Here is a 15,577-nt window from a genome sequence, read left to right as displayed (position 1 = left end):
GGAGGCGGATGCCTTGATGAGTGACAGGTGGCTGTGAGTTGCGCGTGTCTGCGGCTGTTGGGGGAGCGTTGAGCGCCGGTCAGGGCGCGCGGCGGCGGCTCGCGTGGGCGCTGCGGGTACGGGCAGCCCCTCTCCTTCGGCCAACGGCTCCGCTGGCGCTGCCCTCCCCCTGTCGCCGGGGACTGACGCGCGTCTCCGTTGCCTCCAGCCGCGCTCGGAGCCATGTCGGACTGGGTGTCCTACTACCGGAGCGAGGGGGCGGAGGAGGAGGACGACGAGCAGGAGGAGGGGGCTGAGGCGGTCGGTAAGGCTCCCCCCGCCCCGAGGGCCCGCTCCCCCGTCGCCCTCGGGGGTTTCGCTGCTCTTGGTGCTCGCCGGGCTCGGCGCTGCCCGCCTTCTGCAGGCAAAAGAAGGGAGGAGGTACCTGTTAAAACTGTTTTTCCTCCTTTCCATAGTGGAGCACAAATTCGCAGGTCGGGACAGCTTGATTTTCTTAGTTGATGCTTCCAAGGCCATGTTTGAGTCGTACGAGAATGAGGAAGTATTCACTCCCTTTGACATGACCATGCAGGTAAGCTTAGTCAGAGAGTTGAAGATCTGTGACCTACACTTTTCAGGGCCTCAAGGTGTTTTACAAACCCACTACAGATTGCTGTATCTGCACCGCTACAGATACAGCTAGCTGGTTGTCTTATCTTTTTGCCACACCTGTTGGTGTAAAATTACTGTGAAACCTAAGTGACAGATTTCTGAATGACTGTGGGTTTAGAAAGATCCATTGGATGCTGGGCTGTGTCCAGACTTTGGTGGTGGAATTTGTATAGAGTGAGTGATAAATCCACATTCAGGGTAGCAAGTCTAAGAAATATTTTTTTTTTCTTGATCTTACTCATAGAAAGGGAATGATAATGAAAAATACCTAAGATTGTGTAAGTGAGGAAAAACCCCAGTGACAAACAAGAACCCAAATTCTTTCTCCTGGTGAAATATAGCTTAAAGTAATTGTTATAGTTCTTGATATTGCTTGTATAAACTGTTAATTGCCAAAGACAAAACTTTTGCACCATTTTGCAACTAATTTTCTTTGTATTTTGACCTGTGTGCATTCTTTCCAGTGCATCCGGAATGTGTATACCAGCAAAATTATTAGTAGTGATAGGGACCTGCTAAGTGTTGTGTTCTATGGCACAGAAAAGAACAAGAATTCTGCAGACTTCAAGCGTGTTTATGTTCTTCAGGAGTTGGACAATCCAGGTAAAAGGCAGTGAAGCGATACAAAGGTTTATGTAGAAGATGGGGAAAGGAAATCTGTGTAATACCCTTGTCAGTGGATGGCCTGTCTGAAAAGAGAGAACTGTCAGAAAAACAAAAATGTTCCTGTTTCTGTTTTTTTTTTTTCCTGGTAGATTTAGAAATTTAGTGGGAGCTTATCCTTTTCTGTTATAGTTGGCTCAGATCTCTTTCCTGTGTCTTTTTCTGTTTTAACATGGTGATTCACCTGCTATCTGTTAAAGCTAAGAGGATTTCAATAGAATTCTTGAAAGAGCATCAGGTCTCTGCTGCACTTCTGAACAATGTATGTACATGCTAAGGCACCACAGATTCCAACTGAAAGCCAACATGCTACCTGTTTGGGGTGTTCTGACTGTGACTTTCATAATAAGTTTTACAATTCATGAGTTTATCTCCTCCTTTTTCTTAAGATTACCTAGCATGTGTGTGTTACGAGAGTGCAAATAGCTGAATTGGAAAAGGTAGCAGTAGTAGGAGGAGTTCAAACACAGCATGTTAGGAGTGACAACTTCCCTGTGAGCTGAGAGTATTGTGGGATAATTTTGTCTACTAGCTTTTAATAGCTGCCTGTATCTCTGAGGAGGTTTTATTTAAATCTCTTAGCCTGGAGGTGCAGGTTAGCGTTCTTGCTATCATACTTTAATAAAGCATGGGGTTGTCCTGTTGGAAGTGGACCTTCAGAATTGCTTACAACTGAGACCTGATGAGACTGCCCTAGGCTCTTCTCTCTTCTCTGCCAGCAAGTACCTTAGGCTTCTCACTTGTCCTTCCTCCCTCTCCTTTTTTAAAAAGGCCATTAACACCTGCCTGGCATGTTGCTGTGCTCCATCAGGTCATCTATAGTCTGAATCTGGCCTTCAGGCTGATGTCATCGGGCTTGTGGGTAAAGGAGCAGGAACAGTTCTCCACTTTCCCAACATGCCGTGAAGATACAGAATGTATTTCAGCCTCCTCTCCTTTCTCAGGTGGCGCAGCAGTCTGCCAGTCCTCTGGAGTGAGTGGAATTGCTGCCTTTCTGGGGGACAACCTGCAGTTTCGGCACAGAGAGCTTTGACGCTCTGTTCCCTGCCTGTTTTCCTCCCCAAAAGAAAGTGTCCTGTATTGGTGCCAGGGCACTTTGAATCCTTTTGGCTTTAGTAGGAGCTTTCAACTGGCAACCAGCTTGCAATATTGCAAATGTAAGGCTATCCTAAATAATTTTCTCAGCCAAGTGTTGGGAGGGCACTGCTACAGAGATGCCAGGAGAGGTTAGTCAGGCATCTGCTGCAAGAGACTGTCAGTGCTTGTTTGGAAGAGTTTGTGGTAGTTCTTTTAGTATTTCTGATGCATGCAAATGCTGTTACTCTCTTTAGGTGCAAAGCGTGTTCTAGAACTGGACAAATACAGAGGAGACCAAGGACAAATACTTTTCCGGGACACCTTTGGCCACAGTGCCGACTATTCCCTGGGTGAAGCACTCTGGGCCTGCTCTAATCTCTTCAGCGATGTTCGAGTGAGAATGAGCCACAAAAGGATCATGCTGTTCACCAATGAGGATAACCCTCATGCCAATGACAGTGCTAAAGCCAAGCTGGCCAGGACCAGAGCTGGTGATCTTAGAGACACAGGTCATTATTTTCCCCTTTAACTTAGGCCTGGAATTTAAGGCAGAATAAAAGTGATGTATCCTTGCAGTGGATGTTAACTGCGCTGCAGTTTCTTGATGGAAAAAGAATGTGAAATGATCAGAATGGAGTAATCTTTCTGAAGCTTTCTAAATTAGAAAATCTGGTATCCAGTCTGGTATGCAACAACTAACTTCTGCTTTTTAAGGCCTCTTTTTCTACTTCTGTAGCATAAATCAGGATTTGTGAGGGCCATGGAGAAAACACTCTAGTTTACTTCATTGTCCCACCATTTTCTAGGAAGGGAATAATAACACTAAATCAACACAAAAGGAAGATTACTTTATTGGCTGCATTTTGAATGAGCTGAAGAACAGCAACCTGAGCTCAGAAACTAGAGAGAAAATGCTCCGTTATATGCAGCTGAGATAACCGGTGGTTTTGGAGTTCAGCAGATGTGCTAGATCCAGCAGCTGTGAGGCATCCTTAATCCACTAGCTCATATAACTGGGAAAGGGGAATTTCTGAACTGTCTTTGCTTCCCTCTATGCCAGAGATGAGATTACATTTTATAGGAGCTTGTCAGAGCTGTTTCATGCACAATATTTCCCAGCTTCTTAATTAAGGAGGGAACTTTCTCCGTGCTCTGTTGTTTTGACTGAAGGTGAAGAAGCTCTTTTGCCCCTTTCACTGAGAAACTATCACATCCAGTGCAGATGACAATTTGGAGCTTACTCTTTCTCAAATTCTTTGCATAGATAGAGAAATCTAAGAGTGCTGAGGAACACGCTTATATCTAACTTTTACTTTGTCTCTAGGTATCATCCTGGACTTGATGCACTTGAAGAAGCCTGGAGGGTTTGATATATCCTTGTTCTACAGAGACATCATTAACATAGCAGAGGATGAGGACCTTGGGATCCAACCTCATGAGTCAGGGAAACTGGAACATCTCATGAAGAAAGTACGAGCAAAGGAGACAAAGAAACGGGCTTTAGTCAGGTGTGTGCCTAGGTCTGACGCTTTATTCTGTGTAGGCACCTAATGTTATTTTTTGACTGCATCTTACCTCCCTCTTCTGGAAGGATTGTTCTGTAAAGGCCTCAATGCTTTCATTCCTCAGTCTTAACTGGGGGACTGCAGTGGAGAGTAAAGCTAGGCCTTCTTTTTTGTACTGTATGAAATTTCCTGTATTGAGCTTGGCCAGAAATTATTCTGAAAAAAAAGAAACCATCACCAAAGTAAAACATCTACCAAAAATCTGCATTTCATAATAGTAAATGTTTAGCTTATAGCAAAGTCTGATTGAAGTGATGCTTTGCTTACCAATGTTAACTTAGAGAAAAAAAAAAAAAAGCATTCCAGTGTGGCTGATAGGTGTTTTGACTTATTATTAACTAGTCATATGTGGCCACAGGCATTTGGTATTGTGCTAATAGAGTCGTACAGCCTTGATATTTCTTATCTCCAACTGAAAGATTAGAGATACTTACAGAGAGATTAAAGGGATCTTGACAAAGAGGACAGAAAATTTTCTTTGGAATCACCTGCTTCATATTGTTTTGTTTTTTAACAAGCAAGTTCATAGCAGAATGATTTGGGTGCACAATACGTGAATGAACCTCACAGCCTAGTGTTTTTTTTTTTTTTAATATATATTAAAAAAATCCCACCTTGGGTTGTTGTCACTGGTGTTCTTGCTGCTCCTTGCAACTTTATTTTCCTCTTCTGGGAATGCTCCTCAAGTTTTCTAATTCTTGAGGAGGAAGAATTCTACACCAGTAATATCTTTTAGAAGGGAGGAAATAACATTCACAGTAATTCACTGTTCTGCCCTCAGAACTTAAAGATTATCTCCAATTTTAAACTTTATTCTTCTTCTAAATTTTTCTTTGACTTCTGAAACTTCTGTTTTTCTTTTCATGGTATTGTTTATCTTGATGGGACTCTTTTGGGGGAATTTTGCCTTCTGCTTGAACAGCTATGTGAATTCAGAGGCCACATTTGCATTAAGCACAAGTGGGTACATAACTGTGGACTTGCCCTGTGCTCTGCCTGAGGATAACTGCTCTTCAATTTAAAAAAGGATGGAAAAAATAGGGTAAATCATTTCTGTTTAAATATATATATATATTTTTTATGACCAGGACTGACAGCATTGCAAGAATGCTTTTATAGGAGTGAGATTATGAAGCAAATAATAGTATCTTTTCAGAGATACATGTGGTTTTGGGGGGCAGAATAGGAGGTCTGAGAAAATAAGTTATTTGGGGAAATGACTTTCTTTTAAAAAATTATCTTTCAGAGTCTCAAGTCTGCATCTGCTTTTTTTGTACAGGTTAAATCTGTATCTGAGCAAAGATCTGTCTCTTACTGTTGGTGTGTACAGCCTCCTTCAAAAAGCTTATAAACCATATCCAGTAAAGCTTTATCGGGAAACTAATGAGCCAATTAAAACAAAGACAAGAATGTTTAATGGGAAAACAGGCAGCTTGCTTCTGCCTAGTGATACAAAAAGGGCTCAGGTAAAGTATTCATTATGTCTCTGTTTTTCCTGTCACTGTGATTTGGTGGGCGGAAGAGAAGCGAATGCTAAGCATCTTACTGCTTTTCTTGTATTTCACTTTCATGATCAATTGCAGAAATATTTGCATCCACATGCCCCTGATACAGTTTGGTCGCTTTTTAAGCTAAGTAGAAGGAGAGTGGGTTGTTTCTTGGGTGAGACTCTCAAGGGAAAACATAGCTACTGGTGGAAGTGTGCTTGGGAACTCAGGTCACATTCTTTCTGTATGGCAGAACCAGGTTGTCAGAACCTGATCTTATGTGGCCTTGTGCTATTGGTGCTGGTGCGATCTTCTGGATTACTAGAAACAGATTTTGACCATTTTATTGCTATTGCTGTAACCTTTTACTGTTTATTGTAAGGATGCAAGTGTGAATCGTGGGTTTTCTTGGGTTCTTTTCCAAACCAAAGAAAAAAGGCATATTTGCTCTATTTTTGTTATTTTGTTACTTGCTTTCCCTTCTTGCTTGGTAGTTTGGCTGATACAGAGTGATTGACTGTCACACTCTGTTCAGGCACAGCCTCATTTCAAAGCAGGTTATGCTAGGTATATTGTCACAAGCACACTTTGTGTGTCCTTCCATGCCAAAGTCTCTTAAAGTTGTCCTCTTAAGATGCGATATTAGGCTTATTTATACTGGACACCAGTTTCTTGAAATAAAGTACAGAAGATGAGCAGAAGGGTGAATGTTAAGCCCCTATTGGGCTAACCTTTATAACCAGACTACAATATGTTTTCATTTATTTTGTGACATATGAGTGATGCTTCAATAGCTTGAGTTGTTAATCACTGTTTCTGCAAGGAGCAGGTAGCTGACATGCTTCTGCTGAAGCAGGTTAGGAGACATAGACAGATCAGATGGGGCCTCTGGAGGTGTCTGGTCCAACCTTAGCTCAGAGCAAGACTCGCCTCTAAGCTAGATCAGGTTGCTCAGGACTTGTTCTGGCCAGCTCTGAGTAACTCTAAGGATGATATGCTGCAGCCTTTGTGTGCCAAGTCTTAACCACTGTCTTGGGAAACACTCAAGAAATGTTTTCCTCGTGTCCAGTCCGAATTTCTCTTGAAACTGTGGTCACAGACTGCAATTTGTCCTTTCACTGTACCTTAATGAGGAGAGTTTGGCTCTGTCTTCTCTATAACCCCCTTTAGGTAATGAAAGACGGCAGTTACATTCCCGCCCACCCTTGACCTCTTCTCCTGGATAAAAAGCTCAGCTCCCTCAGCATCTCCTGATGCATTGCATGCTCCAGCCCCCCAGCCATATTAGTGGCCCACTTGTGGACTTGCTCCAGTTTGTCAGTGTCCCCTCTGAACTAGGGGGACAAAAATGGACACAGCACTCCTCATGCAACCTCATGAGTGTCATGCAGAGGAGAATAATCACTTCCCTGGACCTAGGGACTACCCTCTTACCAATGCAGCCCAGTGTGTGGTAGCCTTCATTGCTGCGAGGATACACTGCTGACTCCAGTTCAGCTTGTCCATCAGGACACCTAGGTGGTTTTCTACAGAGCTGATCCGTAACCAATCAGTCCCAAGCTTGTACAGTTGCAGTTGCAGGGCTTTGTATTTGCTTTTGCTTCATGAGTTTCCTGACAGCCCATTCCTCCAGCTTGCTGAGGTCCCTCTGAATGGTAGCCCTGCCCTGCAGCAGAACGACTGCTTCCTCGCAGTTTGGTGTTGTCCGTGAAAACTTGCTGAGGGCGCAGCTGGTTCTGTCACTCAAGTTGCTTATGAAGATGGTAAGAAGCGTTGGCCCCAGTACTGACCGCTGAGGAAACACTGCTTAGAGCTAGCTGCCAGTTAGACTCTGAACTGTTTATCATCACTCTGATAGTCCAGCCAGTTTTATGCACACCAAACTGATCTTCCTCTACTTTTGGTAGTAGCTCTTCCCCAATTCCTCTACCCCCAAGCTTTGCTACTAGACATGGAAATCTGGGAGGCCTGAGAGCAGATCTTGTCAGTAAAGTCCAAGGCAAAGAAGGCATTTAGTACTTCAACCTTTTCTGTTTTCTTTATCGCTAAGTTGCCTGCCTTATAGGAATGATCCCACATTTTTCCAGATCTTTTTTTTGCTGCTGATGCACCTTTAGAAACCTTTTTTGTTGCCCTTCGCATCCCTTGGCAGTCATTTTCTCTTAGAGTTCCACCAGGTGTGAGAAATGCTTTAAGAAATATTGTGTACTTTTAATACTGTGAAGTATTAAAAACTAGTGCAGTGGATTCTAAAAAAAATTAGATGGAGGATGAAAATGGGCATCTTTCTCCTTGCTCTCCCTGTCCTTCCACTGTCTTTTAGTAGAACAGATTTTATTATTCCTAATGCTATTTTTGATCAGATTCTATCCCCATGCTCAGCATTACTGTCTGCTTTTCCCTGCCACCCTCTACTTTAGATGTATGGAAACCGTCAGATTGTGCTGGAGAAAGAGGAAACAGAAGAATTAAAACGGTTTGATTTGCCAGGCTTGGTTCTGATTGGCTTCAAACCGCTTTCAGTGCTAAAACAGCATCACTACATCAGGCCTTCCCAGTTCGTCTATCCTGAGGAGGCCCTAGTAAAGGGTAAGCAAAGACAGGAAGAGAAGATTCAGAATATTCACCACCTTGTATTATGGTAACCAGCTAATTCATAGTGTGATCAAGTGGGGATCACTGAGATTCCATTTGACATCTTTGCCTAGTTTAAAAACTTGTTAATGTTAAAAAGCCTAGGTTTAAGTGTTACTATGCCTTCCAGTGCACTTAATTCTTGTTTTCTTCAATAGCAGAAGTGCTGATCCTGCTTCATGTTTCATCCGTTGTGACAGACAGCTAATCAAACTAAACAGATGTGGCCCTGAAATATTTAGTTTAGTCATTCATAAATATAACTAGTTTTTAAAAGTGAAGGATCCTAGTACCCCGTAAGAAGGCAAAGGTGGTAAAAGTGTTGCAATTTCTGAGTCCATATCAGCTAGGAGCAGAAATGCATTGCTAAGGAAGTGTAGTTGAATTAACAGCATCTTAATGGCTTGTTTTAATGACAGTGGTAGCGAGAAGGAGAAGACATTAAGGACTGCTTTTTCTCTCTTTTTTTTATGTGTGTACACAAGTCTACTAATCTAGAAATATAGTATTAACCCATCACAAGCTGCAGTATCAAGAAAAGCCTCTATCTCATAAAGAGAGTAAAGAGGGATAAGTTATGACTAGATGCCTTGCACTGTCTGACTGAAGAAGCACCTCTACCCTGGCTTTTCCAGCTTAGCAAATTCCTGAATCAAACACATTATTTGTATGTGAGTCTTTTCCTGACTGACCTATCTGATCAAATTTAAAGCAAATATGCATAGGCCTGGAGGGAGGAATATTGCAGTCTGAATCCTTAGCGTGTTACTTCTGCAGTAGGTCCTATGATGTGCTGCCGCTGCTACTATTGTGTCCCACCAGACCAGAGAGAGGCTTTGTATATACCCATTTCCAGTTCTCAGTCTTATTTCATTTCTCAGATGCTGGTGATTTCAGTTCTTTCACCAGAACTCTCACTGATCTGATCAGGAGAGACTCGTTTTCAGAGGCTCCCTCTTCCCAAAGTCACTTTTTACCTCTGGAACATTGTAAGCATTTCAAAGAAGTCACTGGCATTGAATCTGTAATACCTAGAGTTATATTCCTGAAATCTGGGAGAGGAACAAAGCCCTTAATCTGACTAATACAGTCTTTACTTCGCAGGGAGTACAACACTTTTTAATGCCTTATTGATGAAGTGCTTGGAGAGAGAAGTGTTGGCACTGTGCAGATACACTCCCCGCCGGAACACTCCCCCTCGCTTTGTGGCGCTGGTTCCCCAGGAGGAAGAGCTGGATGAACAAAAAGTGCAGATAGCCCCTCCAGGTATGGCAAGAGATGCTGCCTTTCCTTGTGTTCTTGGAAGCAGTTGGCAAAACAGCCTCGTGTACTGCGTTAAAATATTCTTTTTGCTGCCTTAAAAGTTGGGGAGAGTGCTTTCCAACATCCCCCTTCTTCAGTTTTCTCATTGTAAGTATCTGATGTTGAAGAGGATGCTGAGAGGTCTTGGGCTGTAGTTCCTACTTGAAATCTTTGAAGGCTTACGTGGAGTAAATACATCTAATTGGAAGAACGTGCGGTGATGTCTGTGGTGATGCATTTGTGAGGCAAGGCTGTTGCTGGCAGTGTTGTGACACTGTGCAGCTATCTTGATACAGCTGAAAGAATGATAAAAGTAAATGCTTTGCTATCTGTTTTTAAAGCCTTAATTGCATCAGTGCTTGCTCATGTGTAACATGGCTACGGTATTTTCCCTGCCTCCTAGCTTTTTTCTAGCAGATTCAAGTAACTGACCTAAAAATGAAGAACTTTTTTTCAGTTGGCTGACTAGGCACTCACATCCTTCCCTGATTTTATTGTGTCCTTGGATACTTTCTAAAGCATTAAATAAACAGTTTCACATACTGAGCCTCACACCTTATCAGGGAGCAAAGGTAGCTCTAGCTCTTTTGCATTGTCTGTCTTCTAGAACTGGAACATTCCTTGCTGGGAGAATGTAAAGTACAGGAATAACACCGCTTTTGTACAGCATAAGGCATTTCAGAAATAACATATAGACTTTTATTTAATATTTAAACAAATTGTTTTCAAGCTCATTTCCAGTGAGAAATAGGGAAGGTGGACAAGTTGATTTCCTGCATAAAAAGCAAGTCACAAGTTTCCAACTCTTAGCTATGCATTTAGTTTGACTCTCATTCAAAAAGCCATTAGTGATGTTGGCTATTTACATTAGGATTGAGATTGAGTGTTGTTTTGTAGGTACTAGAAGGTATTACTGGTTGGTGTTGTTTACTACAAAATAGCTGGCTAGTTTGGTAGTCATCAGACCTGCCTAATCAGCATCTTGGGCTTTCCCATAAAATGTTTTGAGGCCGTGGTTCTACATAACTGTTCTCTTGGTCTCTCTTTTCTGTGTAGGTTTCCACCTAATTTTCCTACCGTATGCAGATGATAAACGGAAAGTTGATTTTACAGAAAAGGTGCCAGCCAATCGAGAACAGGTGGACAAAATGAAGGAAATCATTCAAAAACTCAGGTTCAAATACAGGTAAGTGGAGATAAATAGAGTAGCGGGGGAGGGGGAAGGAGAGAAGCACGACACTATTGCACAACACTGCTTGTTGTGTTATACACATTCTTCAACTGTGGTGTGCACAGGATGAGATTTTTGAAGCACTGGGTGGTTATATAGGTATAACTTGTAATGTCATTGGGATACTTCTTTATAATTGCTAATCTAGTAGGCTCTGTGGTTTCACTTAACATGTCCACAGTAAATGTTTTAGAAAGTCTTAGAAATATGTCAACTGTGAAACTATCAGTAGCTTAGTGGCCCATACTCAGCAGCCAGGCCGGGCACCATAAAGGCTGTGATGATAGTAGTTGTCTATAAGTAGTTGTTTGTTCCCAAATATGGCAAACCTCACTGTGCAAATGTTGCTGTTCTTGTTTAAATATCATACAATGCGTGAATTTTAAGTCTATGTAAACTTAGGGAGCCTTGCTTACTCCATTTCATAATGCAGTGTCTTGCATCTAGAAATTACATGTAAGCTTCTACTTGTAGGAGCCAAGTATACCTCAAGTGTGGGAGAGCACCTTGTCTCCAGAACACAAATGGCTACTTGTGGTGCATACAAAAGTTTATTGCCCTTGCCCTGAAGCCTCACCACTGCAGACACACACGTCAAATGCATTTAATGAGGAAACTGTCAGAGATGATGATTTGCATAAACAAATTGCTTCCCTTTGCAATAGCCTTGTCTAAACATTATTCTTAATCATTCTGAAATATCCATGCATCACATGCCTAATGCAGGGTGTTCTGGAGTTCTTTATACAGTTAGTCTTGTTCTTTGGGCTGTTGTAATTTGTTGCAGAGGTACCACATTTTATTGTGGTTATGAGACTCCATACCCAATCTATTGCAGATCAGACCTGTTTTTTTTGGGTACAACAGAAATAATAGTCAGGCCCTTTCATCACAGCTAGGATAAATTTCATGAACTGCTTTTATGGGAGATTTGTTTTAGGTATGTGGAAGGTAGCAAAACTGGTATTAATGCAGAATGCTGCCATCTCCATTTGGTTCATGCAGTTTTCTAACACAGTTGACATGTGACAGGATGGTGATTCGGCAGATAAATTGAAAAGAGGAAAGGCAGTTCTTCCACTGAGATAGATTGTTATGTGGGAAAGAGGGAAGTGTTTTATTTTGAAATAAGTTGGTGGCAGATCTTATGCATCTTGCCTGTCTTCTTAGCAGCATGCATTGAAATTCTGGGGGGTTCTTGACAGGACTGACAGCTTTGAGAACCCAGTTTTGCAGCAGCACTTCCGGAATCTGGAGGCTTTGGCACTGGATATGATGGAACCGGAACAAGCTGAGGATTTGACAAGTGAGACCTATTGGTGGATGCAAAGGGAGGTGGCATAGAGGAGTCTTGACTTTCTTCAAAGTCAGAGATGTGTTGCTACAAAACCAAATATGTTTAAATTTTTTTTAAATTATGTGCAGTTCCAAGATGTAGAACTCTGAATTTGTCCATTCTGAAATACCTTACTTTCCAGTGCTGTAACTGTTAAGATAAAGGAAAAAATTGCTCACTTTACCCTGCAAAATTATAATTGAATCATCTTTTTCTTTATGGTGATAAATGTTTTCTCTGAAATTCCTATCCTCAAGAGCCACATTAATATTTCAGTCTGATAACTGGCAGAATTATTTAGAAAATTATTCTGCTGGGAGGAGATGATGCCATCTTGTGGCTCTGAGAGTTTCTGGTTACCTAATCCTTATGGGGGAGTTAGCTCTTACTACTTTTTAGTACTTCCGTAAAAGCGTTAGAGTAACTACTTATCTCTTGTGAAGTGATACCTAACTAATAACCTAGGTCCCTGTTCTAGATATCATGCAAATGCATGACAGAAACAAGCTGTCCTGCCTCAAATTACTTGCAACCTGAGATAGTGAACTGGCATGTTTTAAATGTCTGACATTAGCTCTAGGTAACGGCAAGATCGGTTGTGAGATCTCCTATACCACTTTCCCCTTGTCAATTTTATTCTTTGTGTATATACTCCCTCTTCAGATACATGAGCAAGTCCGTTACATATGAGTAATACAAATTTTTGACCTTATCAAGAACTGTAAATTTCTCATTTGTGATTATCATAGCATAGTTCTTTGCATTTTGCAGGCTTACAAGACACATCTGTGATAATTATTATGTAAGCATGATTATATCTGGTGATGAGCTTGTTTAGACTTTCCTGTGTTCACTCCATTTTTTAAGAGGGCAAATCTTTCTCTTTTGCCAGTGCCAAAGGCTGAGGAGATGAGCCGCAGGCTGGGCAACCTGGTGGAAGAGTTTAAGCAGCTGGTTTATCCTCCTGACTATGATCCTGATAGGAGGGCTGTAAAGCGAAAACAAGGTGAGTAATGACACTGCAGGCAGACAACCTGGAGTCTATATTCTTTGTTTTGAGGTTTATGCTTTTTCAGTCTGTCTTATAGTTTAAAGAAGCCACTTGTACAACAACTCTTCTTACTCATCTCCACAGCAGAGTGGACTTATATCCAACTGTGATTCTTAGGAATCAGAGGGTATTGTGGTATCCAGCTAGAGAATTGCTGGAATGAGAAACTGCATAGTGGTAACCCAGAGTGACATGGGAAGTAATGTTGGCAAATTATTGTAAACTTTTTTTTTGTGTGTGTGTCTAACTGTGCTTTTTTTGACAGAATAGTAAAATCCTTAATGCTTTGAATTTGTTTTCTGGGTGAGGAAGCAGATTTGTTATGTATGGACTGTTTAGCAAGTCTATAGTTAGACGTCTTTAGGACTAAATTTTAACCAATGCTCAAGTACATGTGTGGTTTGGGAGTCTATGAAAGTCTTCATAAAGTGGGAATGTCAGTTAGCTGAATTCCATGTTGAGTAATTGCAGTCTGCTGCCTAGATGAGAATCCCTTAAAAGTTTCACTTGTGAATGATCTTTCCATCAGAACACAAACTTGCATACTTGAGTTTGAGATCACTCACATCAATGACATCAGTGTAGTAAGTGACAGCTGCTGTATAGAACAAAATACAGAAACTAGATCTGTGAGTGTGTAGGTAGCCATTAAAGTGTCATGTACTAATGGCCATTAACTGTGGGATGAGAAAAGTTGATATCTTCCTTTACATTAAGAAACTCTTTTTTTAAACCTTGGCAGTCCAAAATTTATCTTTCTAACAGGTGATGGTGATGGTCAAACTGAGAAGAAACCCAAGACAGAAATCTCAAGAGATGAGCTGAGGAGCCATGTGCAGAAGGGCACTCTAGGCAAGCTCACAGTACCTGTTCTGAAGGATGCATGCAGGCTTTGTGGGCTCAGGGGTGGTGGGAAGAAACAGGAGCTCATGGATGCATTAACCGAATACTTTAAGGACCACTAAGCAGGAAGAGAAGTCCATTGTTTGACTTCTATCTGCTTAAAGTTTTAGTTGTCTTATGTGGAAGCTGAGTTTGTTTAATCTTGCTATAGAGGAGGAGAGGACTCAATGTTGCTGAATATAGCAGTGAAGAAATTTTTTACTCTTAGTTGTGAAAAATCTCTGCAAACTTGGGTTCTGTTCATAGCAGCCAAAGGCAGAATTAAATTCCCTGCCAACTCAGGTCACTCACTGAAAATGAACACAATTGTGCCTTTATGGTTTCTTAATAAAAGTTTTTTTGGACTTCTTGCTTTGCAACACTGGCTATAACATCTTTTTGCCATAAAGACAGCAAAACTCATTTTAACATGAGTAAGAAGACAGAATGATGTGTTAATGGCACCACATTAATTCATGCAACAGGTCAAGTCTTTGTGCTAACAGAAGGTATAAATGTGGTGTGTTCCTGTGCTACTCTCCAAAACTGCCAATCAGTATCACTACTTGTAATCAAACTGGGTTCTTTTCCACTATCAGCATTATAAAGATCATCAGCAGATCTTAAAGGAGAAAATCATTATTGCTAAGTGGTATCCAATCTGTTGTACAAAAAGCCAGCACTTTGTGAAGGTGTTCAGCCCAATCTTCCATTTTTAAACAGTAACTGCAAAAGCTGGTTGGAGAAAAAAAAAAAAAAAAAGTCATGTTCCCTAGAGGGCTGCAAGCACTTATCCCAGTTAAATTACTGAGATAGCATAGAGCTTTTCCACCTCTGTAGCAAAGGTGAGTCAGACTATTTAAAAGCTTCTGTACTTTAACCTGTGCTTTAAAAATAGCAAGTTGTACAGAGTAGCTATTGCTTGTTACTTCTGGTATTTTTTTGAATCCTACTCATGTAGGCTGTATCTAGGGGTGTATATGTTTTGGTTTTTAAACTCCCACCCCTGGGTCACCCCACTTGTCTTGCAGTGCAAGATAAGTAAAAACAATATGTGGATAAATAGTCCTTCTCCTTGCCATAGAAAGCAGTGCTAATTGTTTAGCTAAATTGTAACTTTCCACTGGATGCAAACATGCAATACATGAAGCATTTATTTTGGTATGGGCAGTGTTTTTGTGTTCAGCATAGAGATTCCTGTGTTTGGCACAAAAACAATTAGGCAACTTCTTGTACAATTAAGTCATGTGTTAAGGTCATGCCCATGCTGTAGTGAGTGCAGTGCACACAAATGTACTGGAGCCAGTTGTGAATGCTCTCTTGGCACAGTGACCACTTTGCCAGCACACTGCTTGCTTCCACCTGTACAACTCTTCTTAAAAGAGCAGCTAGCCCACATTGAGCACCACAGGACTGAAACTAGCTAACTACAGGCATACCTCATTTTATTGCGCTTCGCTTTATTGCGCTTTGCAGATACTGCGTTTTTTACAAATTGAAGGTTTGTGGCAACCCTGTGTCGAGCAAGTCTATCGGCGCCATTTTTCCAACAGCATGTGCTCACTTTGTGTCTCTGTGTCACATTTTGGTAATTCTTGCAGTATTTCAGACTTTTTCATTATTATTATATCTGTTATGGTGATCTGTGATCAGTGATCTTTGATGTTACTATTGTAATTGTTTCGGGGCGCCATGAAC

At 41.4% G+C, this 15,577-nt stretch overlaps 1 protein-coding gene and 1 long non-coding RNA gene across 3 annotated transcripts; one reads left to right on the top strand and one right to left on the bottom strand.

The window, feature by feature from the left end:
• Window positions 1-25: 25 nt before the first annotated feature.
• Window positions 26-14,641, top strand: XRCC6 (X-ray repair cross complementing 6). 2 transcript variants are annotated; one of them, XM_026069075.1, is made up of 12 exons: window positions 26-304; window positions 456-571; window positions 1,116-1,254; window positions 2,646-2,900; window positions 3,716-3,899; window positions 5,236-5,422; window positions 7,864-8,032; window positions 9,182-9,343; window positions 10,436-10,565; window positions 11,816-11,916; window positions 12,839-12,952; window positions 13,740-13,807. In XM_026069075.1, the coding sequence occupies exons 1-12, from the start codon at window positions 223-225 to the stop codon at window positions 13,757-13,759; spliced, it is 1,659 nt and encodes a 552-aa protein (XP_025924860.1). In that variant the 5' UTR covers window positions 26-222; the 3' UTR covers window positions 13,760-13,807. The 2 variants fall into 2 exon arrangements, with proteins under 2 accessions (XP_025924860.1, XP_025924859.1); XM_026069074.1 differs by having other exon boundaries at window positions 28-304; window positions 13,763-14,641.
• LOC112967686 lies at window positions 3,903-4,725 on the bottom strand. The gene is made up of 2 exons (XR_003254080.1): window positions 4,571-4,725; window positions 3,903-4,112 (listed from the first exon to the last, which is right to left on the bottom strand). It is a non-coding gene; the product is annotated as an uncharacterized LOC112967686 (long non-coding RNA).
• Window positions 14,642-15,577: the final 936 nt, after the last annotated feature.

The sequence above is a fragment of the Apteryx rowi genome, unplaced genomic scaffold, assembly GCF_003343035.1.
Source record: "Apteryx rowi isolate R43461 unplaced genomic scaffold, aptRow1 scaffold_287, whole genome shotgun sequence".
Classification (NCBI taxonomy): domain Eukaryota; kingdom Metazoa; phylum Chordata; class Aves; order Apterygiformes; family Apterygidae; genus Apteryx; species Apteryx rowi.
Note: the sequence above shows the minus strand (reverse complement) of the source record. Positions and strands in the feature narration are given on the sequence as shown.

Excerpts from the sequence above, each read along its gene's own strand:
- XRCC6 (XM_026069074.1), top strand. The coding sequence starts at position 223 with ATGTCGGACTGGGTGTCCTACTACCGGAGCGAGGGGGCGGAGGAGGAG. Across the intron at positions 8,033-9,181 it reads TGAGGAGGCCCTAGTAAAGG|GGAGTACAACACTTTTTAAT; the intron begins GTAAGCAAAGAC and ends TTTACTTCGCAG. Across the intron at positions 12,953-13,762 it reads GGCTGTAAAGCGAAAACAAG|GTGATGGTGATGGTCAAACT; the intron begins GTGAGTAATGAC and ends TCTTTCTAACAG.